We start from the raw sequence: 12,015 nt of genomic DNA on the forward strand, positions 1-12,015 counted from the left end.
CTCTGGATTACCAACAGATAATTTTAAAATGACCTTTAAAAGACAGTAAAAAACAATAGTAATAAAAACATTTCAAAAGACAGTATCATTTGCCATAATACAAGAAATTCATACTGCTGAACATAACGTAGCAAAATGGTGTGCACGTCCCCCACTGACAACATGACGACTGGGCTGAGTGAAGGAAGGTCAGAAGAACTGTGAGCACTGCTGGCATGTTGGGTGTGCCCATGACCGTGTCCTGCTGCCCGCATAGTGATCCACAGAGTCAACACAGTGCCCGTCAGAGTCACACCAAGCTTGTGTAAGGTAGAAATGAACAGTCTGATTTTGAAGTGTAAACATAAGTGCAGAGGGCCTAGAATAGACCAAATCACGTAGAGGACTCTTACTATCTGATTTAGAGATGTACAGCAGGAACTGTGAAGTGTGGTAAATGTAGACATTCAAATCTAGTGAAGAGAGTAACAGCCCAAAGTAGACCCACATACACGTGGTCAGCTGATTCTTGACAAAGGTGCCAAGGTGATACAAAGGCGGAAAGGTTGGTCATTTTGGAGATAGTGCTGTAAAAAAGTAGGTGGTCATGTGGCAGACAGGGACTGTGCACCCCTCCTTCATACTGTACCCCATAGTCACTAACCATACAGCTGTAAGGAGTCTAGAAGAAGATGGGCAAGAAAATTTTCTTGACTTTGGAGTAAGCAGATTGCTTAGAATGTGAAGAACATTAGTCACAAAATAAGTAAGTTGTACTTCATTAAAAATTTTACTTTCTTTTAAAGACACCAACAAGAAAAAAAGGCCATAAACTGAGAAAGCGTTCACAGCACTACATACGAGGTAGGACTTGTATCCAGAACATAAACCCGTATAGCTCAGGAAGAAGACACTCCCCAGTTACAAAAAGGACCACGGGATTGGAACAGACATTTCATAGGAGACACTGAATGGTCAGGACCCACAGCATCCTCCTTGGTTATCAGGTACAAGTGCACACTGACCCATAAGATGCCCCCACACTCCCTGGAGTGGCTGAAATTTTCCAAGTCTGGCCGTCTAGGTGTTACCAAGGATACGGACAACTGCTGCCCTCCTAATGGCTGGTGAGAATAAAAAGTGACACAACCGCTTTGGAAACTAGTTTTGTGCTTTCGCAGTTACACACATACCTTGTAGCTTGACAGTTCCCAACCTCCGTGGTCACCCGGGAGCAATGTGATGGCATGTCCGCAGAGACACTTTATGGGTGTGCAGAGGCACTTTTCCTGCAGTAGCCCAGACTGGACGTGATGCAGGTGTCCAGCAGGAGGGTGGGTCAGCACATGGTGATGTGTCCGTATAAGGGTGAATTGCTAGGTGGTACAAAGAACAGACTATTGGGAGATGCAACAACATGGATTCATCTCCAGAGCAAATTGTGCCAAGCAAAACCAAAGCAGCCAGACACAAAAAGGCAAGCTGTACAGTCCCTTGAAGTTCTAGAATAATTTTCTGTAGGGACAGAAAACAGCTTGGTGTATGCCTGCAGTAATGCTAGACAGGTAGAGCTGGCACTGACTTAAGCAAAGGAGCTCTGGTGGTACAGAGATCCTTTGTCTTGGGTGGAGTTTATCTGAGTGTGTACTTTGTCAAACCCATCAGCACAGTCGAGATGAGTGTAGGGAACTATTGAACTGAGATGTATATAAGTTACATCTCAGTGAAGTGGGTTTGAAAGAAGGCAGGTAGTTAGGGGGTTAAGGGTGAGATGGGTAGTAAATAGCAGCTAGAAACTTAACCACAAGAACCCTCAACTTTAAATGGTAACTATTAGCAGCTTAAGAAAAATGGTATACACGTATCCCCTGCTTTCTGAAAGTTCACGTTAGGTCTTGTATGAAAGGCATGCTGTCCTGCCCATTTTTACCAACTGAAAGACAAGCAGAAGAGCTTGGCATCAGTTTTGCGGCGAGCTGTGACAGAGACAGCATGCCCTCGGAGCGCCTTCGCACTCTCAGCATCATGGTGTCCACCCCCTAGAGGCCTGAACTGTGTGAGCATCTGGGCTTCACCTTGATTGATTTTGCACATCTGTTAAGGTGTATTCTAAGCTATCAAAAGCCTGAGGTGTGATTTTTTTGGGGGGCCTAGGAATGTCAAAAAATGTTCTCATACCAATTAGTGGTATTTGCTTTTTTGCTTTCTGCTGTTTGGGCTAAGGAACACGACTTTTGGGTAGAGGGAAAACCCATATTGGGAAAAAGCCAGTGTACCTAACTTGTAAGTCACTGTTGAGAAGGCATTGTTTTTAAAACTGTGGCTTATTTCTAAGGAAATAAATTTTACAAAATGATCACATGCAAATGAAAAACTACAAATGTTGGGGCACGCGGGTGGTGCAGTTGATCAAGCATCAGACTCTTGGTTTCGGCTCAGGTCGTGATCTCAGGGTCATGAGATCGAGCCTGGCATCAGGCTCCAGGCTCAGCTTCAGGTTCTCTGCATCTGCCCCCCCCCCCCACTTGTACACCCTCTCTCTGTCAAATAAATAAAATCTTAAAAAAGAAAAAGAACTTCAGATGTTTGGGTGGCAATCTGCAGGAAATTTTAAAATTACAAGTATGTTCTTTTTTTTTTTAAATTTTATTTGCTTATGTGAGAGAGAGAGAGATCGCAAATAGGCAGAGAGGCAGGCAGAGAGTGGGGGGAAGCAGGCTCCCTGCCTGGCAGAGAGCCCGATGCGGGGCTCAATCCCAGGACCCTGAGATCGTGACCTGGGCCAAAGGCAGAGGCTTAACCCACTGAGCCACTCAGGCACCCTGACAAGTATGTTTTTTAAAGATCCCAAGGACAGAGGCAAGGTGGCAGGCCGGTTGCTTGTGAGGGACCTTGATGCTGCTGAAGTCTGATCAACTGGTCACATAGTTGGTGATAGTTTATATCAAGTGTCCAGCCTCCCACAGTGATGATGTGAGGTGGGTTTTGGCTCCATTCACAAGAAATGCGAGATTAAAAATATAAAGCTTATTGCCAAAATACGTTACCTGGTAGAACCATAGGTCAGTTAATGTGACCAAATTCACGAACGGGTTACAGAGTGAACACTCGGAGAACTTGGGAACTAAGCTAAGAAGATGGAAACTCCCTTCTGGCGAAAATACACTGGCATAATTGTAGGTTCATGGGTTCTGAAAATGCACACTCATGTTCAGGGGACTCCTACCTCAGGGCATGTGCGTGTGGGACAGTGGCTGCTCCAAGCTGCATGGGACCCCCCTGAGCATCCTTTCCCTGTGAAATAGCACCTCTTTGTGCGGCTCTCCACTCTGAGGACCACTTAGGGTGCTGCCCTTCAGGGACCCTCTAAAATGGCCATGTTGCTCAGTGTTTGAGAGAGTACTGTCTTGTACTATTTAAAGTTGAAAAGTAAATGTGAAGGGCACCAGCCCCCCAGGTTAGAGAGCTTTTTGTTTTTGTTTTTTGTTTTACTGGTATTCCTGGATTGGCCTAAATTTGGGGGGGTGAGGGAGTTTAGAAGCTCCTGGGACCATGTGTCCTTCGGGATTGCAGAAGGCTGTTGTGAAATGTTGCTCACCTCCATCACCTGCGCGTATCTTCATGTGGTGACGCCACCTTGTGCCCAATGCTGTGTATTTCTCCCTAGTGGGTAAAAATATGAGCCGTTTTGTAAACCTGGAGTACCTCCCATCCAGTCAGCCTTTGCTGTCACCACTTGAACAGGACTGCTAGCTCAGGTTGCTGAGGCTGGTGCATCTTGTGCTGTGGGGCTTCCACTGCACATCTCCTCTTGAGTTCTTGTACCTCTCACGTAAAGGCACCTGAGAAGCTCCTGTGGGATAGAGACGCTGGTGAAGGTGGAATCAAAAAGCTAGTCATTCAACAGAGATTTCAGCCCAAAAGCATCATGTTCTGAGTTCACGAGTTGATTATTTATAGATGTTACCTGAAAGCTATTCCAAGTGAAGATACTTCTACCCTTTAAGTGAAGGTTTATAATTTAGAGTCAGCCATTGGAATACTAGCTGTTTTTTTTTTTTTTTTTTTTTTTTTTTCAAAGAAGCTGTCTCTACTCTGCTGAGAGGTCTTCTGTGTCACGGTCCCTTTTAGCTTCATTGCCCACAGCTGTCATCACTTTGTTGGTGACAAAGTGACTTTGCTTACTTGTCCTATCCCCCACTGGACTGCCAGGCTTCATGGGAGCAGGCATTTAGCTGTATCCCAGAGCCTGGACCTGTGCCAGGCACACAAAAGGACTGAGCACTTATTGGTAAAAATTCTCTCATTATGTGATAAAAATGTAAGGGGACATGGGTTAGGCAGTTTAAAAGGGTAATTTGGTGTGCTTATAGAGTTGTACCTGTTGAACCTGTAATTCTGGTTTTGTCTTTTTGACATTCCTTTCCATATATGAAAATTGCAATCTAGTTAAAGTCCAGCCCTAATTGTGTATGCTTACACATTTCAAATTCATTCTTCATTTTCCTGGAAATAATGATTTTTAAAATAGATGTGTGCCCCTTGCACGTGCTGCGCAGGACTGAGCAGAGGGAGGTTCAGACCAAGGAGCCCTGGGCACAGTCAGGCACTTGGTTCAGAAGGACTTTTCTGGGCAGAACTCAGCCTTAGTTGATGGCCTGCACGGAGACGGTAGAATCTGCACGTACCTCCTTAGGTTGTAACACTTAACTTGAGCTGTCTTGCATCCTCCTGGAAATTAAGTTTCAAATACTCTACAAATATTACAGAACTCAAAACATCCTGAATTCAAGTATGATAGTAGTTGAGGAAGAATTCCTAACTCATTACATGCTCAAGTGAGTATGTGTTGTCTTAATTGGTCCTGTCACACTCAACAGTGTTGAGTGGGCAGGTTGCCTGACATGAGACCATCGCCGGTGGTGGGGCACGGAATGTGTGACAGCAGGAAAGGGGGAGCGGTGGCCTGCTCCTGCCCTGGTGACAGGAGGGAGAGATTGCGGGCTCCATTGTGGTCTCGGGCATGTGTTCTGTCTGTGTGTCCCACAGCTGGGCAAGCCAGAGTGCTGTTGACACTGTTCGATAGATTTGTTCAGTTGCCTGAAAATGTGGTAGCTTTGACAGCAAAAATCATAACTGGAAACCTAATCTGCATTTTATTTATTAAAAAAAATAAAGCTCCGGGGCACCTGGGTGGCTCAGTGGGTTAAAGCCTCTGCCTTCAGCTCGGGTCGTGATGCCAAGGTCCTGGGATCGAGCCCCACGTCTGGGCTCTCTGCTCGGCGGGGAGCCTGTTTCCTCCTCTTTCTCTGCCTGCCTCTCTGCCTACTTGTGATCTTTGTCTGTCAAATAAATAAATAAAATCTTAAAAAAAAAAAAAAAAATAAAGCTCCACCTCCAAAGTCCATCCCACACATTTTGTGAAGAACTAAGAGTGTGTTTCTGATCTTATCATGTGGGAATTCTGGAGACTCAAAGACCTGGATTCAGATCAAGGCCCTGATTTCAAATAAATGGCAATTCTTGATTAGATCTTTGTCTCCTAGGATACGAAGTACACATCTTTTCCCATCAAGGCCCTGCTCTGGATAGCTCTCCAAGCAGAGTCACCCGTTTCCCCATCAATGAAATGGGGAGAGTCATACCAAAGTGGTAGTGGTCAAATGGAGTGCAGATGAGGATGCGTGTGTGGTACTGAGCCCTGTGCCACATCAACTCAGTAGATTACCTGTGTTGTGCGGCTCGTATCCTGACAGTGTTTTCATTTTCATTGAAAGGTGAATCAGGTCTTGGAAAATCAACTCTAATAAACAGCCTGTTCCTGACTGACCTTTACCCAGAAAGAATCATCCCCGGAGCTGCAGGTATGGAAGCCCTGTACTGTGTGCTGTAGCTGGAGTTCTCTGCGTGGGAGCCGTGGAGAGCACGGGAATGGTCATTTTGCCTCAGCCATGTGGGTTGGTTCTGCTTTAAACACAAGGACCATGTTCTTTCTGTTGGGAAAGGTGCTGCCGCTGTAGGCCTTGATCTTGCTTGTGGATAGCATGAATCCATAGGCCCAGCCTCTCCGTGTGTGTTCCCTTTTACTGTAGAAAGATAAGGAATAGTTTCTGCCTGCAGTACATGTTTGAGGGTCACGGGAAAGTGTTCTGTCACGAAGAGAGTTCTCTGAGTAGCTGACCACTGTGGGAATAGGGTGTGCCTTCCCGGTGTGTTGTGGGAGCGTGGTGGGTTAGTGCACCCCATCGGAGCCTAGGCCCCGGGCCGCCACACTGGGACCTAGAGCCCTCTTGTAAGTATCTCTGAATTCAGTTTTAAACAGTCATAAATTGTTCTCTTTGCATCAGCAGCAGGAGTCATAATTTTCAATATTGCCATTTTAACTCTCCTGAGCTGCTATTTAATCTTAGCTGCCAGGTATCCTTGCCAGCTTGGGGCTCGCTTTACACAGTCCTGTTACCTCTGAAAACCTTCCTCTAAGAGGGGTAATGAAGTTCTGAGTCATTTATTAATAAGAAACTAACAGGTCATCTTTCCTCTTTGAAAACTGGTTGAATTTTAGGTACATTTTCTCATTAAGCTTGTTTTTCTAGAGAAAATTGAAAGAACTGTCCAGATTGAGGCTTCGACTGTGGAGATCGAGGAGCGAGGGGTCAAGCTGCGCCTGACAGTGGTGGACACACCTGGCTACGGGGACGCCATCAACTGCAGGGATTGGTACGCCACTCGGGGACACGGCTCCAGAAGTGCTTAGGGTTATTTGAATGCATTCACATTTACAGTGTCCAGGTGGTGATTGGGTTTGAGGTAGCTGTGTCTAATGAAGCAGTGGGACAGTTCAAAGTGCGCTGATGATAACACTTTAAATGAGGACTCTCACAAAGAAAAAATTATTTTTCCTGTAAGAGCCAACCATTCATCAACTGCTCATATAAAGGAAACCCCCAGATCTGAATGAACCCTGGCCAGTGGAGAGGACTCTGATGTAGTCCTTCCTCTTAGAGACATGATCCTCAACCTTGTGGCACAGGAGGACAGCCGCAGACAGAAGGGCACTCGGCCTCATGCCCTGCAGTGAGGCCTGCATCATGGTGGAAGCAGCGGGCTCCTGTATTGTGGGGTGTAAAGCTTGGGTGTGCCAGCAGCTGAGGGGGAAGGGAGAGGCTCTCCCATTCCCTTCCTTCCTCGGGAGTCGTGCCCTGCTCTGCATTGCTCCTTGTATCCTACGGCAGTGGCTCATGGTGTCACACACTGCCCCATCCTCTGTGCACTCACAGTCCTTGTGTGATCTGGCAGCCCTCTGCTCAGTCACCTCAGGTGCTTTCACTGCTTCTCTTCAGGCCTTGACACACACACATCCCCACCCCCCCGGCACTTGGGGGAAATTAAGCTTGGCACACTTTCCAAAAACCTCCATCTTGCCGAATGTAGGAGCCTGTTTTCCAGTCCCATCTGTTGAGTGAGTTATCAAATTACATTTGGTAGGAGGCAGGGGACAGAAAAAAACTGGTTTTGTCTTTGAAGTTAGGAGCTGCCTGCCTTTTGTATCCCATTGTTACTGCTATTTATGTTTCTCACAGTTTTAAGACCATCATCTCCTACATCGATGAGCAGTTTGAACGGTACCTGCATGACGAGAGTGGCTTAAACAGACGGCACATCATTGATAATAGAGTGCACTGCTGCTTTTACTTTATCTCGCCCTTTGGACACGGGTAAGTGGACCGCTTACAGTAGAAACCAATAAGTCCTTAGAATTTCCTTTCTGCTTGGTGGGTTGACAGCTTCCCCCAAGTTGTGTATTTTAATACAAGAAGTGAGAGATAGTTTTGAGAGAAAAGAAATGTGTGGTCTCCCTGTTCTTCCCCTGAATTTGTGACAGTCTCATTCCTTTCAGACTTAAGCCTTTAGACGTCGCATTTATGAAAGCAATACACAATAAGGTGAACATCGTGCCTGTCATTGCCAAAGCCGACACGCTCACCCTGAAGGAACGAGAGCGCTTGAAGAAGAGGGTATGTGTCTCACACTGAGGGTAGCTGAGGGCCAGGAGCCTGGGGAAGAGTGGATGTGTGTCAGAGATATGGGGGAGCAGGCTGGGAGTCTGATGGTTTTTAAGGAACACCGAACACCTGTAGATTTTTAATATTCTCACTGTTCTCAAGTTCTTATTCTCTGTAATTCCCCTTACATGAAACGCTTTCAGTGAGTAGAAGGGACGCCATGTGCTAGGTGAGTGATGTGGGTGTGGAAGTATGATCATCTCTGTGAAGTTGTTAGTTGATCTAAACATTTTACTACAAACCATCCGGTTAGGAATATGTTTTAATTGTAATCTGTTATTGTGACTGTTTAAATGGCCTCTGTTTTGGCCATTAAGAGGTTGCCTTGCACTTGTCCATTCACCAGCCCAAGTGCCCCTGGTCTCCCAGCAGCCGTGTGCTGGTTGTTCGTCTCTGGTGCCTTTTTCTGTGTTATCCTAAAAGCCTCTTCGTGGATTCTTTGGTATATATTTTTTAATTATTTGCCTGTTTTCTATTTGTATGCTCATTAAGAAAGTCCAAGCTCATATGCTGAATTCTACAAATAAAAGTTCTTTCTTTCTTTATTTTTTGAGAGAGAGAGTGTAAGCAGGGATGTGGGTGGGGACAGAGGGAGGGAGACAGAGAATGGCAAGCAGGCCCCACACCCAGCGTGGAGCCTAACACAGAGCCTAACTCGATATCACAACCCTGAGATCATGACTTGAGCCGAAACCAAGAGTCTGACGCTTAACAGACTAAGCCACCCAGGCCCCCCTTTAATTATCTGTAAAAGCAGTGGTTGTTAACAGTTTCCTATGTACTCTTTCAAAGCATAGTCTATTTATGTTTTTGTTTTTATAGAATGGGTCCATAGCGTACATATTATACTGTCACTTGACTTTCTAAGAATTCCAGCATACATAGAAAACACTCCCCCACACCCTTACAAAGCTCAGATCAACATACACACACACTCTCTCTCTATCTCAAATAAGAGCATTCCCAGCACACACAAAAATATTTCTTCAGTGTGTTTCTTGTCCTTCCACCATCATCCCTCAATTCCTGGCATCAGGGATCTTTGCTTAGCTTCCTTGTATATTCCAAGAGTCTAGAACAGTACCTGGCACAGAGTAGAGTAGGTACATGTCTGCCTTCTCAGAATTGTTTAAGTCAGATTCTTAGATATGGATGGGCATTTTAAGTATTTAAAGATGGACATTTAAAGTTTTAATTTCCCTAGGATGTCTGGGTGACTCAGTCATTAAGCGTGTGCCTTTGCCAGGACCCTAATCGAGGGTCCTGGGATCAAGTCCTGCATCAGGCTCCCTACTCAGCAGGGAGTCTGCTTCTCCCTTGGCCTCTCCCCCCAACCCTTGCTAGTGTGCTCTCTCTCTCGTTTTCAAATATATAAAGACTTTTTTAAAGACTTTATTTGATAGAGAGAGAGAGAGAGAGACAGTGAGAAAGGGAACACAAGCAGAGCGGGTGGGAGAGGGAGAAGCAGACTCCCTGCTGAGCAGGGAGCCCAACACTGGACTTGATCCCAGGACTGAGCCACCTAGGCAACCCTAAAAAAAAAATCTTTAAAAGAAAAAAATAAAGTTTGAATTTCCCTCAAAACAAGTTTGTAACACCTTACGTGCCCAAAGCAGTGTGAGCACTCTGCCCTCTGGCACACCTGGAACCATCCTAGATGTGTCACCAGTTTTTCTAAAATGTCTCCCATCTGAGAAACAGGAAGTGGCATCTGGTTTCCATTTGTGTTTCCCAGTTGCTGATGTGAGTGTGTTTGTGTCCTGCTGCTTGATCCCTGTCGGTATGCTCTCTGAGGTTTTATAGCCTGTGCTTTGTTTTTATTGCCGTTTTTTTTAATTGATTTATGGGTCTATAAAAGTGAAACAGTGAAACACACTGTTTTCAGGCCTAGTTTTGATTTTTCTGTTTTTACAATTTTCTTGCTGTCTTCTGTCACGGCAGAGTTTTTCATTTGTATGCATGCATGTTTGTCAGCCTTTTCCTCTGTTGTCTGAGTGCCTGCCAGTCCTTTAGGAAATATCCAGGCCTTTGGGAGAGCCCCTGAAAGCTTTGACACATTTATGCTGGACCATATGTATTTGAGTAGCTCCCACTTAGGGGAACTCAACCTTTTCTAATAAAGAATGTTACGCTGGATTTCAGAGAGCTAGGGGAGCAGGGATAGAGTGAGAATGTTGTGTCCTCCCATCTCTGATCCTATGTCCAGAACTCTAGGACTTGATTTCAAAGTCTGAGATGAAATGAAATCCCATTTTGCCCTTACCGCTTTCATTTTGGGTTTTCCTAATCCCTCCTCTTGATCTGATTTCTCCCCTGTACCTCCTGGTACCTCCCCAGTCCCTGATCTAGAAAAACTTCTGGCAGACCTGCTTTGGTCTTATACTTCCCGGTATTGTTTCCTACCCTCTCCTTTATCATGAACTCTGGCTCCCCATCAGCCAGCAGCAGTTGTCCCTCCACTTGGGCCTCAGCAGCGGGGTGTGCTGTGCTTTCAGAAGCTCAACACTTGTCTTTCTGCCTGTTTCATTACCTGTCTTCCTAACCCCTGAATGTTGGCATGGTTTAATATTGTTTTTTTTCCCTTTTGAGAATCTTCTTTTTCATGTGTGTAAACAAGAGTCTCTTCTTCCCCTGCTCCTGAGCTTGTCTCCCAGCTTCCCTGGCCCTGTACCTGAGTTCATCTCTGGTGCAGTCGCCCATACAGAGAAATCTGTGATTGTTGTTGATTCATCACTTCCTTCTTCCTCTTTTCCAATTCAAAATAGCCTTTTTATTACATATTTCTCCACTGGATTCTCATCCTCAGTGTACACCCTGTCTTGATGGGGCCAACATAGAGCAGATGGGCCAGCAGAGATGGGTAATGGGCAGGAAAAGGGAAGAAATACAGCAGGTTTATGCTTACTGCCTTCCTTCTCCCACGGGGGAAATCATTCCTCTGCCTCCACTAAGAATGGGGATGCTGGAAGGACTTTGGGAGGAAGGAGAAAGACCTCTTCATGAATCCTGACTTTGTGCAGACAGTGTGTTAGGTTCGAGGTCTGATCAGAAAGGCCTGAGAGTTCCCATTAAGAAGATCCATTGCCAGATTAGGGTCTAAAGTAGGGATATTTCTCCCGACTTGGCGTATGTGCTTGTCCCTTGTGGCCCAGGACCTGCAGGAGGGTAAGGGGAGCTCTAGCCTGCCTATACCTGCTGGAGTGCCTGGCACAGAGGGCATTTTGTCCCCTCTAGGCCACTCTACGGCCTGGTTGGTTGAAGGGTGTGGTTCTTCTGCTGCCAGTTGTTGCCTGTTGAATAAAACCCAGAGCCCAGCCTGGTATTGGGTTGTCCCTCTGGCTTACCCCACTGAGAGGCTTACTGTCCAGCCATCCTGGGTGTCTTACTGTGTCCTCTCCTAGGAGCCTTAAGCAAGATTATTCTGCTATGTGCCTCTTCCTCCTCTGTTGGCCTCCGGCGAAGCCTGTGGGTCTCTTGGTGCCTGTGGCCTCAGGCTGTGCTGCTCCCAGGGCATGTGTGGTTCCTGAGGTTGGCTGTGGTGTGTGATTGCCTCATCGCTGCTGTGCTGGCATTGGTGTTCGTCTGCTGCTTTATATGCTGAAGCTGGTGCATTATTATTGTTTACTCTGGACAGAGGACTGCCCGAAAGGCCAGCATAAATACTGCTCCAGCAGTGTATAAAATTATTTGAAAACCAGTAATTGGTTTAATTCTGTATTGACAGTTGGATAATTCTGATAATATTTTTAATAGATTTGATTGAAATGTCATGTGGTTTTAAAATTGCTCCTGGTTTGTCATCCTTTCAGATTCTGGATGAAATTGAAGAACATAACATCAAAATCTATCACTTACCTGATGCAGAATCAGATGAAGATGAGGACTTTAAAGAGCAGACTAGACTTCTCAAGGTAAGAGTGCTCTCCAGATGCCTAACACGATTCTGTCCTGTGCCTGTCATCAGTGCTGTGGA

The 12,015-nt window shown here is 45.7% G+C and overlaps 1 protein-coding gene across 4 annotated transcripts in view; it reads left to right on the forward strand.

Annotated features, from left to right (window-relative positions):
* Positions 1-12,015, forward strand: part of SEPTIN2 (septin 2) — a 34,250-nt gene that overhangs the window by 13,404 nt on the left and 8,831 nt on the right. For all 4 annotated transcript variants that reach the window (XM_047721641.1, XM_047721639.1, XM_047721640.1 and 1 more), the window contains exons 4-8: positions 5,757-5,843; positions 6,573-6,696; positions 7,560-7,694; positions 7,877-7,994; positions 11,852-11,953. In XM_047721641.1, the coding sequence (XP_047577597.1) occupies positions 5,757-5,843; positions 6,573-6,696; positions 7,560-7,694; positions 7,877-7,994; positions 11,852-11,953 (566 nt within the window). The remainder of the gene's footprint in view (positions 1-5,756; positions 5,844-6,572; positions 6,697-7,559; positions 7,695-7,876; positions 7,995-11,851; positions 11,954-12,015) is intronic.

The sequence above is a fragment of the Lutra lutra genome, chromosome 3, assembly GCF_902655055.1.
Source record: "Lutra lutra chromosome 3, mLutLut1.2, whole genome shotgun sequence".
In the NCBI taxonomy this organism is placed as follows: Eukaryota; Metazoa; Chordata; class Mammalia; order Carnivora; family Mustelidae; genus Lutra; species Lutra lutra.